The sequence below is a fragment of the Onychostruthus taczanowskii genome, unplaced genomic scaffold (genome assembly GCF_017590055.1).
Source record: "Onychostruthus taczanowskii isolate IOZ18803 unplaced genomic scaffold, ASM1759005v1 scaffold11, whole genome shotgun sequence".
Taxonomy (NCBI): domain Eukaryota; kingdom Metazoa; phylum Chordata; class Aves; order Passeriformes; family Passeridae; genus Onychostruthus; species Onychostruthus taczanowskii.
In genome coordinates this window covers 274,646-292,992 of record NW_024497629.1, presented here as the reverse complement: position 1 = coordinate 292,992, position 18,347 = coordinate 274,646, and the positions used below count along the sequence as shown (strand labels likewise).

Genomic DNA, 18,347 nt, shown 5'->3' with positions numbered 1-18,347 from the left:
GCAGCTCCAATGACAGAGTATTTTAAAAATCCCAAATAGCACAGAATAATCTAGAGAACTGATTAAGAAAAGAGAGTTTTCTGAGAGTACATTTAGTCACAGAGGCAAATCAGCAGAACTGTACTTTATTATGAAGAAAAAAAGACAAATGTGTCAAGCATGGAGGAAGGGGGAGGTTTGTGAATTAATTCCAATGTGTGTCTTGGGCATTTTTTTAGATTAGACACACTTTGGCTAAATTTCAGTGAAACCTCCAGTCAGACAGGTACCAAACTGGTATCAGTTACTCCATGTGGAAAGAGCCTGGAACAAATACAGGGGTTGGGGAAGAAAATTAAGTGAGAGAGGATGAACTGGCCTTCTAAAACATCTGTTCATGCTTGCCCATAACACAGGAAGCAGACCTGGAGATGGCATTTGTTATTTGTGTTGTATTTACAAGTCTGTGGTACAACTGTGCACGAACCAAGTCCTGGTAGCAAGTAAATCTAGAAATGAAAGATTTTACCGGCTCACTGTTCCCCTAAAGTGCTTTACCAAATGTTCACGAATTTGAAAGAATCCCAACTTTTTCCATAAAATATTGGTGCAATGAAATTGAGAATAGAATTCCAGTTGTATCCACTTATTGTTCTGTCATTTTTAGAAGTTTTATTCAGGACACAGAAAGATACAGAAAGGTACAGACAGATGCAGAAAGAAAACTCATCCTGGACAACGCTCACACCAAAAATTAACAAATCTACATGTACTGGCCATGTAGTTTCCTGTGCAGATGATCCAGGAGTTCCTTTCTCTTCCTCCTCCCTGCCCATGTCTGACCCCACCCGTGGTCCCAGCAGGTCCTCACGGTGCCCACACCTGCAGTGATGCTCTGGAGCATTTCCTGGCTCACCCCTCCAGGAGGAAAAGACAGACATGGATTCCTTCCAGGGAAATTTCACTTCTTTTACAGAATACTGCACAGTCTGTCTCAGAGCTGAGGGAGGGACAGAAGCTGAGGAAAGCATTCAGCTGCAAATGCCTCCATTTGCAAATTTCCCCATTTCCTCAAAATTTCCCTGTGGGAAAAGACATTAACCTGTTTGAGAGTCCCAGGGAGAGGATGGCAAGGTGCAGGTTGAAGGCTGGCTGAATTTTTTGCCTGAGTGACTAGAGGTCTTCACCTCATCACCTTTGCTCTAAATAGTTAGGTCAATATTTACAGAAAATACAACACCAAATGCAGATATCTGAAGTTTCTCAAAGTTCCCAGTGAAACATGGCTCAATTTACAACACTTTTCCTACCAACAGCATCATGGAATCATAGAAAGGGCTGGTGCTTGCTGGCATTACTCCTGATATATTTGGGTAGTGTAGGAGGTGCTTAGCAGTGAGCATGGATTGTTTCCCTGCACACAGGGGGACAGGAAGTGATTATAAATTAGTGAAAATGGGCTGTATTTAACAATCTCATGCATGCTTTCTGCTACACTACCCCTGTGAGGAATTGGGCTCAGGGAGATGGAGAATTGTTTTACACACTCCCTGTATTTTTCTTACAGACTTCTGTAAGAACCTCTGTAAGATCTGAGACTATGTAGATCTCTAATTCATCTTCAAAATTGTCTGAAAAAGTCTGCAAAAATTAATTAAGATTATGTCACAGTCTCAGGGATGAAAAAACCTTTTTTGGATTTTGACCTAATCCAAAACCAAACCTGTTATTTGGTTTTGGATTAGGTCAAAAAAGAGAACAAGTTTGTGGGTATTATTCCTTTGAATATGTAATGTTGTGCTTTAAAAAACCACTGCCTTTTGGATTTGCTTTGTGCAGATGGCTCTGGTTAATAAATGAGGTTCTTCAGAGGATGGAGATCTCAGAGCTCACACTGCAAATTCCCCACAGGCCTGTACTCACACTGATGAGAGGGTGAAAATCTATGACATTAAAATGACAGATTCCATTAGATTTGCACCTTCAGAGTCTGTCTTGTCAGGAGAAAGAAAGTGTGAATGTGCTGAGCAAGATGACTTTGACTTTTAAAAAATGCTTTTATCCAGGTCACGCAAGGAGCCCAGAGTTTCACCTGGTGCTGCTCCCTGGGTGATGCTCAGCCTGTCCTGGGCCCCTCCTGGCTTCACGTGGGAGTGCACAAGGTTGAAGAACACGCAGTGTTTTCCATGTGACAGAGTCACCTGTTTCCAAAGGTGCTCAGCTCACCTTGAGCAAAACAAAAGGTGTTGCAGAGATGGTTTTCAGCCCTGCACTGAGCACGTTGAGTAAACAAGCTGAGAACTGAGGAGAACTTAAAGCCACAGCACATCTGAAATCTTCCACTGAGTTCCTGACAGAAAGCAGCAAACAAAAGGGTAAGAACAGCCAGTGTTGGGTCCACACTACAGCCAGGAAATATTGAACAAGGACTCAAAACCAGATTTTCATCTCAAATTCAACACTGTCGAAAGATAAAAAATTGTTTTCACTGACTCTTCATCATGTGATTGCTTCCAATTCTTTTGGTGGACTATTTTGAAGGGGGCAAAGGATCCTTCTGCTTCTCTCAGAAAATTCCTTTTTTGCTGATAATAAAAGAGCAAATCTCTAAAGCATTCAGTTTTTTAAATCAAAAGCTATGACTTCTTTGTAAGCAAAAGGACTTTATTTTATTCTATTCCATATTGTTTTCCTATCTCCATATTTTACACATAATTTCCATCTCTAAAATCCTTGCCTTTAGGGAAAAACTTTTTGCCTTTACTTCAGCCTCTCTGAGAAGCTACTCCTGTATCTTTGAAGACACACCAAAAAAAAAAAAAAATTGTTTTTCCTCATCTTCCTTAGATGAGTGCAGGCAACAAATAATTGCATTGCTCTGGGGCCCCAGCTACACAAGCTCTAACAGATACCACATCTTTGCTGCTGGCCACAAATTGGGAAATTTTAATCCTATCAAAGGCATTTTGCTTAATTGGTTCAGTGATTTATTTTAAATGGCTCTACATATCCAAAGCCATATGAAGATGTTAAGAAAAATAAATTATTCCAGGCACAGCCTCCATTGAAACTGCAGGAAGAGATGTATTTTTTACTGCACAAATGTTGTGCAGTGTATTTTTATACATACCTACATACCTACACACACCTTTAAGTCTGGTGACAAAGCCAAAGAACAAATCTACCCCTTTCTACCTTTATAACTCCTTACTAAAAAAAAAATCTAAAAATTAAAAAAAAAAAAAATCAAGTTAATACACTGAGAAACATGTTGTTAGAAAAAATAAAATCATAAACTTAATCCAAAAGCTGCTACAGAGATGTGCAACCTGAGAAAGACTGACTCTCCCTAAGACTGACCCTCCCTAGGATATTTCAGAGGCAAAAGCTTCTTCAAAACTCAGAATTGGTGTCTTTCAGTCACCTTTCACCAGAAGCAACACAAGCACAATGACACAAAATTATTAACTAACAATAATTCTGCAAGAAGAGAAGGTTGTGTGCAGACCTCTTTTTCAGGAACTGCAGTGGCAGGACAAGGAGTAATGGGTACAAACTGAAAGAGGGAAAATTTAGATTGAATATTAGGAAGAAATTATTTCTTGTGAGGGTACTGAGACGCTGGAGGAGATCGCCCAGAGAAGCTGTGGAGTGGTCCACTGGAAGTGGACCAGATCAGGTTGGATGGGGCTTGGAGCAACCTGGGATAGTGGAAGGTGTCCCTGCCCATGGCAGGGGGTTGGAATTAAATGATCTTTAAGGTTGTTTCCAATCCAAACCATTCTATGATTCTAATTTAAGATTTTAACCAGCAATACAGGAAACATTGATTTAGAAAAAAAAAAAGGAAACACATATTCATAGGAGCAGCACATTTTGCATGTTTATTCCTCATAAACACCCCCCAGTGAAGCACCCTCCACAAGGGCTGCCTTCTGCTGCTGCTAAACAACTGCAGCACTCCAGATCCCCTGGGAGAACTCCCTTTTCCTTGCAGGTTTTCAAACACATTCATTACAGGAAGGAAACCCAAATTCCTATTACTTTAACACAGCTTGTAACCTGATGTGTACTAAATTAATTGTTCTGTCTGCTACCAAAAATGGAAATCAATACAAATTCAATACCACAAAAAGGTATTGAATTCAGAAAGGGAAAAGGCAGGTCAATCTATCAAAAGAAGCTTGAAAGGTGGTTTGATCACATAAGAGAAGAGAAGCCTCTAGTTAATCTCAGCTGTTACTTCTGGTTTAGAATATAAAAGCTTTAAAAAAGTATCAGTGAGTTTTTTCCCCAAAACAGACATTTTCAAGACACTTAGAGCCAGGCAGTTCATTTTAAAGGAAATTTTAGTGCTGGTCAGCACACTTCAAAGTCAGCCTTCAAGTCTTGTCTTCAATAGATCTTTTGACAGAGCCTGACACACATTCCACTCCAGGAGCTTTACAGCTTATTGATAAAGAAGTCAGAATCCCCTGTTCCAGTGTCCCATCCCTGCTCTGCACTCGGGGCACAGCAGATAACCAGGGGATTTCTGCTGCACCTCTCCAGCTGCACAGATGAATCCCCCAGGCTCTCTGCAATGAGCAGGGATTAAGATAACATTTTGTAATAATGCAGGAGAAATCCAGGCTGTCCCAGGGCTCCCAACCCAACCATCTCAGCAATGTGGGAGATTTTCAGCTGCAGCACGACAGAAACAAGGATTGCATGAGTAACTGTCATTACCCAGGGAAAAATGGATCATTTCCTGTGGGAACAGCAGAAAGGCACAGAGGGTGAGGGATCTGATGGGATTTAAACAGGCCATGGGTATCCCAGCCTAGTTCTGCTCCTTTGTAACACAAGAAGGCAGGATGAAATATTGACACCAGTGGGGCATTTCTGGAAGATAAACACTCTGAGAGCAAGGATGTGGGCCAAAGGTCCAACTAATGGGCAGCAGGGTGTATTGAAAGGGTTGGCAGCAGTGCAGGTACACTGAAAGTGCCCCAGCTTACTTTTCCAGAGAGCTCTGCCTGGAGACGGCCACTCTAACCCCAGAAATTCTCATTGCTGATATCAATACTGCAGAGGGGACAGCCTGGGACAGGGATCAAGTGCTGAGGCCACCAGGGACCATTTCACAGGCTGGGGATCTGCCTTCACACCACTGCACAGAGCCCAGGAACTGGTGTTTACTGAAAGCCTGTCCAGCAGCAGCAGGGTAAGGAAAACTCACTGCTTCTCAAAACACTCCTCTATTAACTTACCCTTCTTAAACAAGGATATTTAAAGCCAAACTCAAGCTAAATATAGCTCCATCTTCCAACAGCCCAGTGATTGCAACAGTCTGCCTGTTCCCTGCCCAGAGGTGCTGCAGCATTAATAGGAATTACATGAAAAAACTCAACTTGCACTGCCCAAGGCTTGGAATGATCTTGCTAATCAATCCCTTGTTCAACACTTAATCCCCAAACAGCCTAAAGAGATGATTTTTCACTGGTCTCAACCTGAAACAAAAGTACCCAAAGGGTACACACACGTTTTACACATGGGTTGAAGAGCTATAATTAGAGATTGATGCTTAAGTAAGCAGGAGGGCACAGAGCTTTTAAAGTTTAGCACTGTTGAACAAATAAAAGTGCCATTCCACTGACTGGTTGCAGTTAAGTAAATAAATAGCCCTCAGATTATGTTTTCCAGCTGTGGAAAAGAACAGCCCTAGCACATGGCTGCAGTAATTAGTGACAGATGAACTGCTTTTGTCAGATCAGAAGGGACATGCACCTTTTCCCAAAGCCTGAAGCAGCCCCAGGGTGTCACTGGAGCCAGGCTGGGTTTTGGATACAAGGGGAAACTGAGGGGCCTGAAGGAACACCCAGTGTCCAACCACATCTGATCTGAAACACAGATGGCATGGAAACATGTTCACAAGCTTTACACCATTGGAAAGGTTTCTCTGCTGGGTCCAGATGGAAGTTACTGAAGAAAAACATCTCCAACCACAGTGTTCAGAGAAAAACCACAGAAAGATTTCATTACATTAAATCTAACAGAGAAGTTAAAATTCTAAAGAACTCCCATGGCATTTTATAGAATCACAGAATGGGTCAAGTTGGACGGGACCACAGTGGGGTCATCTGGTCCAACATTCCTGCTCAAGCATCATCCCAGAGGACACTGCACAGGATTGTGTCCAGATGGTTCTGGAATATCTCCAGTGTGGGAGACTCCACACACTCTCTGAACAATCTGTTCATTGCTCACTCACTGCACAGCAAAGTTCATCCTAAAGTTCAGCTGGAACTTCTATCAAGTTCAGCTGATACCGATAGATAAGCTACAGGTTACGGATACAGAGAAGATACAGGTTCATCTGGAACCAGTATCAATTTGATATTGAGAGAATGAAAACAAAAATAATCTGCTCCATGATAGAGAACATGTTAGAAACTGTAAACTACACAATCAGCATCGCTCTGCCTGCAGGATACAAATGGGACATCTGATCTAGGGGCAGGGAAGGGGAATACTGGTGAATTTAGAATTTTGACCTCATGGCATTCACAGATTTCTGTGCCAAAAATACATTCCCATCATGCTGTTTGCCTAAACAAAACCACTGAAATGAGCCAGAGAAGGAGGCAATGCTAGGGGGGCCCTTTCCTGGGAGCATATCCACCAGGGATTTTAGGAGCATCCTCCCTGTGGGGCAGGAGGTGAAATAGTGCTGCATGTCCCAGGCTGTGCTTTCCCCCTGAAATGAGACAACTTTGGAAGGACGTGGCCCTGCAGACCCTGTTTGTGTGGCCACGAGCTCGGCCAGTGCTGTAAGCTGTGGGAGGAAATGGGATGTGCAGTGAAGTGTGACACCCTGGCAGGGAGGGCACTGGGGGATTTCAGGGCTCACCACTTTGGCAGCCAGAGTGGAACAGCTCCAGCCAAGCTCCTGCACATCCAGGAGTCCAGCTGTCCCACACAACACTGATATTATTAATTTGTGAAACTGGCAGAATTTCAGCTCTTGTGGTTCCCTCTCCTCAGCTGCAATTAAAGCTGGGCTGTCAGCCCATGGCATTCAGAGAAACACCAGTTTACAACCCACAAAGCTTTCACCTCTCAAATATATCTATTCATTAAATGCTTCTGCACAGTTTAAGTTTGGGGTATTAAAAATAGAAGTTCAGTTCTCCTCTTCATCCTGGACCATGAACTGATTCTCTGTAAAGCTCCCCCACCCCTGTTATTTTTAAGTACCTAAATGACCATAAAACACAGGGGAAAATACTGATATGTGCCAGGTGCTGAAAATAAGCACCATGCTTCAAACATCCTTTGATAAACAGCAGATAAAACAGATTCCTTTCATGGTGCTTTTGCTTGGGCAGACTCCTGCTGAATGTCCTGGATTCTGGAAGGGGTCTGTTTAATAAAGGAAGCCTTACCCAAGACCATCTATAAATTCCACAGTTTAACAGACTGGTTTAGCATGCACACAGGTGAGAGGAAGGCAGGTGCTGGGCTATAGTAAGTTTGCTTCAATTGACAGGTGCTAGAAAAAATAATTAAATCATCTCATTAATAAAATGACACCAAGAAGCAGACCTTGGGGTAATGGTCTTTTAAATTTGTTACAGCAACAGACAGACCCAATTTTACCTCTGTTTGAATAAAGCTCTCCAATGTCCAGATGGGCTGTGTGAAAGGAGCAGGGATGGACTCCTGCAACAAGATCAGTCACAAGGAGAAGGAGAAGGAGAAGGAGAAGGAGAAGGAGAAGGAGAAGGAGAAGGAGAAGGAGAAGGAGAAGGGAGGAGTCCTGAGGACAAGAAATGCCCCATGGCCCAAGCACAGCTCTGCCCTCCAGATCCTCCTCAGCTTCTCCCACCAGAACATTTGGCTGTAGGTTTTCCAGGGCATTTTTCTCCCTCTTCAATAGAGGCTTGTTGACGACATTAAACTGTGTTATTTTGCTTAAATCTTCTATATTCCAAATGTATGTGCAGTCACATGGGTTTAAGTGATTTCTGACAGGGCATTTATCCATATTTTTGGTAGAGAAGGATAAGTACCACTTGTTAGAAACAATGACAAAATTTCAACTTTATTTTCATATTAAACCATACATTTATCATGACAGGAGTCAATAATGCTTCTATCAAGGCCTTCATTAGAAAGAGTTTCTCAGAACACGGACAGATTTTCTAATTAAACCAGACACCCCATCTCACGTGGAGAAACAATCTCCTTTGTTAGGACATTGCACAGGAAATCTCCATCCATTTGATTCAGCTCTGCTTTCTTTCCCACATCTAAAAGGGGAAACTGAGTATTTGCAGAGTCCTCTTTCTTTGTTCATCTCTGTCATTGTCTTGCAGGACAGGAAAAAGAATGAAAATTCTGTCCTGACAGATCAGAAAAGGGCTTTGTACAATTCCTCTGACACACAAGTACAGACATGGAGACAACAAATATTGGGAGGGAGAGAACAAGGCTTCTGCAATGCAGAAACAGAGTTGTCCATCAGTCTGGGAGGACAAATGGAAATGATGAACACAGTAGCAACAAATATAATCAGGTTTGCTCAAAAGAGAACTAAAATCAGCTAGATAATGCTCAACATTTGTACATCACATGAAAAATTAAATAATTTTAGAACAGTTCCACATACTGTACAGCTCCTTATTGCACTGCCAAAAAAAATAAAAAAAATAAAAAAAAAAAGAAAAAAGAAAAGTAGAAAAGAAGAAAGAATTGAAGCACTGAAATGGCAAACAAGGACAAACTCTCCTCACAGCAGTTTTCACAAATGTGAGAAACAAGCTTTGTGTTTCAGCATGTTTCCTCCCAGGGCCGCAGTAGCACTGGTGGTTTCCTGCTCCTGACAGCAGGTTCAGGGCCGTTTCTCTCCTGGTTTTCATGATGCTTCCTCTGGTTGTGCTCCCAGACAGGGCTGTCCGTGCTCTGAGCTGGTCAGGCTCTTCAGCTCCCCTCAAACCAGCATCTCTCTGCAAGAAGTGCTCCTTTTCTTCTCGCTGGTCAAATCCACTGAAGACAACTGCCCACTGCTAGGACTAGGAGGGAAAACAGTCAGGTCAGATTGTGAGTATCATCTGTGGAGGTGGAGGGTCCATTTCAAACAGGAGTTGCCTCAGCATCCTCTGAGAAACACCACAAGGTGGTGACAAGGTGGTCACCTTAAAATGTGACCCACAGGAAAGGCTCCTGCAGGTCTGGGGAAACTCAGAGACCTGAGCCAGAGTCAGCATCACCCTCTGAGTGTTTTACATTGAGCACTGAACCCCCAGATACACATCCCACTTTGGACCCCTCAGTTCAGGAAGGACATTGAGGGGCTGAAGCGGATCCAGGGAAGGGAACGGAGCTGGGGAAGGGTCTGGAGCACAGGTCTGATGAGGAGCAGCTGAGGGAGCTGGAAAAGGGGCTCAGCCTGGAGAAAAGGAGGCTCAGGGGAACTTCTGGCTCTGCACAGCTCCCTGGCAGGAGGGGACAGCCAGGTGGGGGCGGGTTCTTTTCTCATGTAACAAGCAACAGGAGAAAAGGAAATGGCCTCAACTTGTGCCAGGGGATTTAGATTGGATGTCAGGAACAATTCCCTCACCAAAAGAGTTGTCATCCACTGGAACAGGCTGCCCAGGGCAGTGGTGGAGTCACCATGAAGTCTCTGGAGAAATTTAAAAGTCACATAGATGTGACCCTTGGGGGCATGGTTTAGTGGTGGGTTTGGCAGTGCTGGGTTCACAGCTGGACTCGACCTCAGAGATCTTTTCCAACCTAAACAATCCCACTATTCTGAAGCTCTCTGAAACAAGAATTTTTTTTTTTTTTTTTAAACAATCATCTCAGGTGTGACAAACTTCTCCAGCTCTAATGAGTCAAACCCCATGTTTACACCCAAGTTTACAAAAGTGGATGACTCACATCTTTCCCCTCTGTTATGCCACAGTAAACACCTACACATGGTTTCTTCCACCCAGGTGAGTGACAACATCGACCCGAATTCCCAGGCACACACAGCCATAGTTTCCACATCAAGTTTTGCCCAGTGAGATCACTCAATATTTTTATCAAATGTTGCTGAGTCATGGGATTGGTGACATTTCCACCTGGTTTTTTCAGACTATTATACTGATGGTGTCTTGAAAGAATTTTAACTTTCATACTTTCAATCCTGACCTAACGCCTGAGAAGATGTGAGACATCTTTATTGGATCTTCCTGGATCTATAAAAGAATTGTAATGTCAAATTATTGCAGTCTCTCCTGCCCCAAATGACGCATTTCAGAGAGGTGGAATAGTTGCCTTAACCCCTCTATTTTCTCCTCATAAACCACATTTGAACACAGAGTCACTGGAAGACCTTTGCAGCTTTCAATACAAGGATCATAACTGAGTAATAGACTGGAAAATAAGCAAAGAAATTATTTTTCCCATGTCCAAACTGGACTGACACAGTTTCTTTTGGCAGACAGCAAAAACGCTGCAGGTAATTCTTGAGACACCTAAAGGGCACTCCCTTTTATAAATACTGTGTGAAACCACTAAGCCTTGGTACCAAAAGAAATCTAAGGACAACAAACAAAAGTTTTCCTGTAGAGGTAGGAAACACCAGCTCAGTGATGTCAACACTTCAGTTCTGCCAAAGTTTTTGTAGGAAGCTGCTAAAATACAGTTTGTTTCCTTGAGGTTGAATTGCTTTAATTGTTCTGATATTTGAAAGAACCTCAAGCTCTCATGAGTGCACATGAATTAGCACCAAAGACACTGGCTGGGCTCTGAGTGGTTTCCATCCCTCAGATGAAAGCAGAACAATCCTCTGACATCCTAAAGCAGCCCTGCTGGCATATAGATCCATATTTTTGTGAAGGCAGCAAACAGGTAATTGTATTGGGATTTCTGATTCCTAATTCTGTTCCTTCCTTATTCAGTGACCTTAAAGTAAATCTAGTATGAGGAAAAAAGTTACCGGGACTGTCTAGCAAAAGGGCTTTGACATCTGCAGGTGAAGAGATTGTTTAAAAATACCACTTTTAACTTTGTAACCACAGCAGTAGGTTATGCAGCAGTCACATAAATCTATCAATTGCCACTTCTGATATTCAGAAGCTTAATATCCTGAGCAGACTTTTGAGATACCTGCAAGTCCTTCAGCAAGAATTTACATTTCAAACATGTTACATGGTGTAAGATGTCATGGATGGTTCCATTCTTCCAACATACAAATCAGGTTTGTAAATTGGTAAATTAGCCATTAATGGGAAAATAAATAAACTTTACCTTTTCCAGACCCCACGTCCGCCTTGATGAAAAGCAGTTCATCCTTAAGGCTTCTCTTGTCTGCAGATTTAAATAAATAATATTAAAGGGATCAATTTCTCAAGGTGTAGAAAATGTTCATATAATCCAGAATAAGTACCTTTCTGTCCAGAAGTGTCCCAAACAACAGGATGAAGAATCCCTAAGAAATTGCAAAAACAGTTAACAAAACCAGCATAACCACATGATATTTCTTAAGTGTTTCTAGATGTCTTTTCGTCAAGGAGAGATCTCATCACCTGTGATTCAGGTAACAGCAATGAACAAAATGGGTTTATCCACCCAGGTCATGTGGGCTCTCTGGGAACATCAGGAATGGATACAAACTGTGTTAATCCTGACTAAGAACTGGATGGATGGGTAACAAACCAGGACCTTCTCAGCCCACCCAGTGCAGCCTGATCCAAGAAGAGCTAAGGCAGACTGGGTGTGCAGCAGTGTGTCAGGTAACACTGGGTGTTTGTGCTGATGAGCTAATCAAAACCATGGAATCAGCTATGGAATGGAATGGTTTGGGTTGGAACTGACCTTAAAGGACTTCCAGTTCCAACCCCCTGCCATGGGCAGGGACACTTCCACTACACCAGGTTGCTCAGAGACCCATCCAGCCTGGTCTTGAACATTCCCAGGGATGGGACATCCACAGCTTCTCTGGGAAACCTGGGCCAGTGTCACCTTCACTGGAAGGGAGAATTTTCTGTGTAATTGTTAACTGATAAGGATCAGACATCTTTGCAGTTATGGACGTTTACTGGTGCACTTTACATCTAACAGAAATTAATCATGGGGTTAATTCTTCATCCCACTTCAAACCAGACCAGTTTGTCCCATGACCCGTCTGCACCTAAAACATCAACCCGGGATGCCTGTGCGTGTGCCATGGGAAAGCACCGAGTGGAAGGGAGAGCTGAGATCCTACTTTTCACACACACCTGCTGCCAGCCCCTCTTTGATCCGGTACCTTCATGCCAGGCTCAAGGTCTGAGCACACACACGACTCCCAGGTTCCCAGAGCTTACCTGGAAGGCGTTCAGCAGTGCAAACACGACGTGGAAGGCCAGGGAGCGGCTGTCGATGATTGTGGCTAACCCAAACCCCCAGGTGAGGCCCAGCAGAGGTGTCAGAAGGGCAACGTTTTTGCTGGCTCGGATCATGCTGCTCAAATCTTGTGACTTGCAGCCTTCTCCGATGGAAGATCTCCCAGTCTTCACCACAACCACGACCACCACAATGAGATTCATCACAATGATGCTCAGGGCAGGGACAACAAAAGCCAAAAGGGCTTTTGTCTCATACCAATTGAGCCAGCAAGCTCCACTCCTTAAATACCCATTTTTTGGTTCAGTAATAGCAACAGTGAGGATAGATATGACCAAGGGACATCCGTATCCAGTAGAGAATGCTGCAGCTAAGAATACAGATCTTGTTATCTTAAAAAAAATTAATAATAATCCATAGAGAATTAAGAGGCCCAGGGTAAACATCCAAAAAAACAAGGCAAGGTAGAAAAAGTGAAGGAAAAAAGTGGCTGCCACACACAGCTGGTAGTTTAGGGCTGTGTTGTGCACAATGGCAGCCAGGATGAACAGGACATCAGCGACGAGAAGCGAGGCAGCGATGTTGACCAAGCAGAAGTGGCGCATGTAGGTTATTTCAGTTTTTGTGACGTGCTGCCAGACCACAGCCTCGACGAGGAGGCAGAGGACCAGGCTGAGGATGGACAGGCCCAGGCCCACCCGCGTGATGGAGCCCAGCAGCGCACTGCGCGGCGCGGCGGGGGCCATGAGGATGGAGAAGGATCTGTAGGTGCGGCGCCGGTGCGCGCAGACGCAAACCACGGCGGAGACGTTGTGGGCGCGCAGCTCGCACGCCCGGGCGTCCCAGCGCCGCTCAGCTGAGTGCCACCCCACGCACTGAGCCCCCGCCTGCTCCAGCTTGTTCAGCTTCTCAAAGGTCAGCAAAATGCTCTGGAGCTCCTCTGGCAGTGACACCGACAGCACCATCCCGTTCACAAAAGCGGGGTCCAGCTGGTTGGTCTCCAGGATGGCTCCAAGCGTTGGAAATGCAACGCTGATGGCTTTGGAAGCCCTGGGCAACCTCAGCAGCTCTTCCTCTGGAATCACCATGTGCCCAGTAATATTGCCTGTGCTGTTGAACTCCATAGAAAAGTCAAAGCTCTTTTCTGAAGTGTTTCTGTGTATGTTGTAGCCTTTGGTAGCAATGAAGGGCTCCTGGATACTTTCTGACCCATTTCTTAGGAGAAGTTTCCCAGCAAATAAATTCACTGAGTCCAATAAAATTGAACCAGCATTTCTGTCCTTTACAAAAGCCCAGTTGGAAATGATGGAGCTGTTCAGAATATGGTTTGCTATCCTGCTGTAGCTCTGAAACAAACAAGCAAAATAGAATTTATTTGTTTTATGTTAGAAGAAACCAAATATTATTCTCCTGGCAGTGCCTCCAAAAAGGCTTATTTAATTCATGAGTGACTTCTATAAAAGGAATAATCCTTTTGACAATGAATATATTCCCACGACCCATCCCGGTCAAACCCAAACATCCCCCTACTAGAATTGTCCTATCCTCTTCATATCCTCCATCAAAAGGTGATTACAGAAGTAAATATAAAGCAAAAAGGACACCCTAGTTCTATTCCAGATGCTGACCCACAGTGCAGGTCTGATTTTTACCACCCTCTCTGTATTTCTTCCCCCGCTCTCTGATTTCTGAGTTCATCAGAGAAAGATCTGAGCTGTTTTTGTACAAGGCTGCCTTCCCTACAGTGTCATACTTTAGAAAGTGATTCTTCCTTGTACTGTTAGCCCATGCCTACAACAGCAGTTCCTGGAAACCTTTGGTTTTCAAGAAATATAACTCCACAATCTATTTTCATCATACATGAATAAGTCAAAAAGTTTCTCTGACAACAAAATATCCCACTCTGGAAACTCTTTCCAGGTGATCTCCATGTCACCTGCAGCCACCACTTTATGGGACAGTGGCCATAAGGACAAAATACTTGTGGATGTTCCATAAAGCTCAGAAGCACCTCCCAAAGCCAATAAAAGTAAATACCTGCATTTTTCTTCTAGTGACATTCTCTGATAGCAGCAGGGAAATCTTCTTTAGCAATTCCACTATATCAGCAATATTTCCTGGGATGGCTGGTGAAGACAGGATATCTGGGATGATGCATGAAAAATCAGCTTGGCAGCTATGATTCCCAGCACCAAAATGTTTTGCTCCATCTCCAGGTTTCCCAGACCCTAGCTTTCCTCCTCCTACAAAAGGAAGGTGTCCTCCAGCACCACCACCATGTCCTTCAGAGCATGGGAGTTCATTTTGGGATATTCTCTGGAGGGAGGAAATAGATTTGACAAAATTAATGAAAAGCATGAAAATGAAGCCACAGCTACAAGGCAAGAGATGCAGTGCTGGGTGTGCAGAGAAGGTGCCAGATGGACTGAAACCCAGGATCAAAGCTCACCTGAGAAGAATATCATAGTTATACTACACACATGGGGGCAAGAAGGGGCAAGAACTAAATGCAGTGTCTTATTCCTGAAGTAATTTGATTAAGGACCTTGCAGCAGAGGAGAATTTGTCATAAATCATCTGATTATTACACTTTGGTGTTGTCCTTTCCTCAGTTTCCTCCTACTGTGTTCTTATCTTGGTTTAGATCCACATGAGGAACACCAGCCAAGTAAACAAGGTACCTTCATTTCTGAATTATGTTTCCACACAAGAATCCCCCAAATTTATTTCTTATCACCTGATTTAAGATTGTGAAAGAACTAGAGCAATGTCTGATGAGTAGTGGCTGAGGGATCTGGAAATGTTCAGCCTGGAAAAAAGAAGGCTCAAGGGCGGTCTGTATCACTCTTTACAACTACCTGAAACATGGTAATTATGAGGTGGGGGTCAGGCTCTTCTCACAGGTAATAAGTGATAGGACAAGAGGCCATGGTCTCCAGTCACATCAAGGGAGGTTTAGTTATAAGGAAAAATTTCTGAAATGGTGGTCAGGCATTGGAATAGACTGCCCAGGAAAGTGGTGGAACCACAATTCCTGGACATGCTCAGAAATGTGTGGAGGTGGCACTTGAGGATGTGGTTCAGCAGTGAAATGGTGCTGCTGGGTTAATGGTTTCACTCAATGATCTTAGACGCCTTTTCTAACCTAAACAGTTCTTTGATTCCATGAAGTCAGAGCCTGGTATCAAAGTATTCTGTGTTTCAGGATCCCATCTCCCTTTGCTCAAGACTGAAAATCCCATGGAAGGAGGGTCTGTCTTCCCAAGAAGTTACAAGCACAGGGCAAGGTGCACAACAGCATCCTCACCTGAAAAAGGGACTGAACATCCAGGCTTGCACAAGCATCTGACAGCATCTGCCACTTTCTGTCCTCACAGACAAAGCTTGTCTCCCCATGGAAGGAGGGAGAGCAAGGCTGAATGCAAATTGCTCCATTATCTTGGCAGGGAATGAGATTTATACAGGCATCTGGAAAACAAACCAAGCAGACACTGTTACAAGGTGAAAGACAGCATACCATGGTCTGTGATGCATCAGGGGTGTGAAGCATTGATAACTGATAACATCTCACAAAGCATTAACCAGGCACTGTACCTTGCTCGTCACCAGCCTTTGATTTGTTACTGAGAACCTGAAAAATAAGAAGTGGAACGTAGAGTGAATGTTTACATAAATAAGTAAAAGATGACTCCTTGGCACAAACCAGAAAAGATTTCAAGAGGAAAATAGTCCTTTTGAGGTCCAGGATGCAGAGCTTGTGGCTCTTTGCTCATACAGACCACCTGAGATCTCTCTACTTTATATGCCTCCATATATGAAGCCTTCAGCTGGACCCTGCTACTGAAGTGACACTGAGCTCATGCACAGATCTCAGATGAGGAAGTTGTTTATGATGAGGGTGGTGAGACACTGGAACAGGCTGTCCTGACAGGCTGTGGCTGACCCATCCCTGGAAGTGTTCCAGGTCCCTTGATGGGGTTTTGAGCAGCCTGGTCTAGTGAAACTTACCCTGGGAGTGGTGTGTGGCACAGCAAGGAAGAAGTGTGCAGCCCAAAAGAGCAGGCAGTAGGTCACCCTCACATCCATCACCACTCATGTGCTGATTTCCTCCTGGAATAAAGACATTAAAGAAATTTAGACATCTCTGTTTCCACTTTTTGAACACAGTCTTATAAGTAAAAAAGCAGTTAAACCTATGCCAGAGTTAAACCTTTGTCCTTACTGCACTTGCAAGGTGATTTTCAGGCATTCATAATTCAGTTCCTTTATTGAGAATGACTTGTGGACCCTTTCTTAAAAAAAAAAAAAAAAATAAATAAATAAAAAAAAAAGGAAAAAAAAATCTGAATCTGTCCAATGCTGTAAACTGCAAGATGGAGAGCTTATTACTTAGCATTTCAGCCTGTGGGTCCCTTTTGAAGTGATGTAGGACAGTCTCATCTCCATGGGTCCAATGCTCTGCTCTCCTTGGGCAGTTCCTGCCACATGAGCTGGAAACGTGGGCACTCAGGGCCCAGAAATCAAAATATGGTAAACAAGGGCCAGAGTGAAGAGTTATTTCCTTTGCAGAAGTATTCAAACCTCTGTTCCCTCCATGAAGTTTCCCACTGTCCTTAATAAAAGCTAAACATCCTGGGATGCAATTTGTTACAGGCATATTTGTTGGAGAAAAATAATCCAGCAAAGGGAATGAAGGAAAACAATTTGATACATCAAATCTCATTATTAGATGTTAGACATGTTGACATCCAAGGCAAAAGCAACAGCTGCTGTGGGTTCAGAAGAATTGAGACACTGATCTTCTATCATCACAAGTATAAGTAGATTAATTTAGTTTTAAAAATCAAAAATAAAATGCATAAAAGTTAGTGAGGTAAAGCACTAAAGCAAGAAGCAAATGCACAGTGACAAAACAGGATGACAGCTTGATCTCAAGAGAAGGCAACATGAAAAACCTCATCAAATTACCATGCCTTGAGAGGAGCCCCTCAATTTTTCCCCTGACACACAGTGATCAGCACAGATGATGCTGATCAGAAGCAGAAGGGGTCCTGCACTGGGAGGGCAGAGATGTGTTTTCCCATCCAGAGGCTCCAGGCTCTCCCATCTGACAGCATCAAAGGCCCAGGCACATAGCTGGCTGCCCCTTTCATCTGTGATGTTTGTCCACCATGCTCTGTTTTCAGATCTGTAGGGTTTATTACTTAATCATAAAATTACCATGAAGGAATTCAACTAATGCACTGAATTTCTAAGGTAGCTCTTAAGGAGAATCTCATGCCAGCCTCTGAATTCAGCTGTTAATATGAAAAGCATTTTCTGGCTTAAAAGCTAGCAGCCACTAGCTCTTCTAAGGAAATAAAATGGATCAGGAGAAACAAAGCAGAATATTCAGCTCAATATTGCCAAAGAAGGGGAGGTGGCTGGGAAACACCTACAGGTTTGGGGTGAAAGGCTGCACCGAATTCCTTTCTGATTTCTGCAGTCATTAAATGTTTATTGTCAGCTCCTAGCCCTAATTCCATTTCACAGCTCGGAATCCTTGAGCTCATCGTGTCTCACCACTAATTAATTCACATTCATTTTGTATTTAATCACAGGTGGAACCCCACCTAGGGCTGTTACCTCTGAGTGAGGCAGAAATCTGGGACATCTCCAAGTACCTTGGGCTCACTGAGACACCGGCCCCTGCCAGCAGTGGAACACTGAGCTCGCTTGGCTGCATTGCTTGACTCATCTTGGAAACCACCCAGTGCCAGCACTGCAAGCGCCTACCAAGGCAACCACTGTGCAGCTGGAGAAACTTGGGGCAAAAGAAGCAAGGCAGCAGCAAGTCACTGTTCCTTTAGGAATAAAACATGGGTATAGTGGCACTGGGCCACATGAAAGCACAAACAGGGAAAGGATGATTTATCTCTTATCATAAATTATCTACTGCCGATAATCCCTGCCTTTGTAGAAGCTGTGAGCATGATAACTCTTCTATTCCAGAGGTTTCTGTTCCCTCCATG

At 43.6% G+C, this 18,347-nt stretch overlaps 1 protein-coding gene across 1 annotated transcript; it reads right to left on the bottom strand.

Annotated features, from left to right (window-relative positions):
- Nucleotides 1-12,060: 12,060 nt before the first annotated feature.
- LOC121344841 (adhesion G protein-coupled receptor F4-like) lies at nucleotides 12,061-16,422 on the bottom strand. The gene is made up of 5 exons (XM_041421115.1): nucleotides 16,345-16,422; nucleotides 15,931-15,967; nucleotides 15,644-15,804; nucleotides 14,374-14,652; nucleotides 12,061-13,682 (listed from the first exon to the last, which is right to left on the bottom strand). The coding sequence occupies exons 1-5, from the start codon at nucleotides 16,420-16,422 to the stop codon at nucleotides 12,273-12,275; spliced, it is 1,965 nt and encodes a 654-aa protein (XP_041277049.1). The 3' UTR covers nucleotides 12,061-12,272.
- Nucleotides 16,423-18,347: the final 1,925 nt, after the last annotated feature.

Coding starts and splice junctions, on each gene's coding strand:
- LOC121344841 (XM_041421115.1), bottom strand. CDS start 16,422: ATGGATGTGAGGGTGACCTACTGCCTGCTCTTTTGGGCTGCACACTTC. Junction 15,968..16,344: donor TGCCACACACCACTCCCAGG/GTAAGTTTCACT, acceptor CTTATTTTTCAG/GTTCTCAGTAACAAATCAAA. Junction 13,683..14,373: donor TCACTAGAAGAAAAATGCAG/GTATTTACTTTT, acceptor TGTTTGTTTCAG/AGCTACAGCAGGATAGCAAA.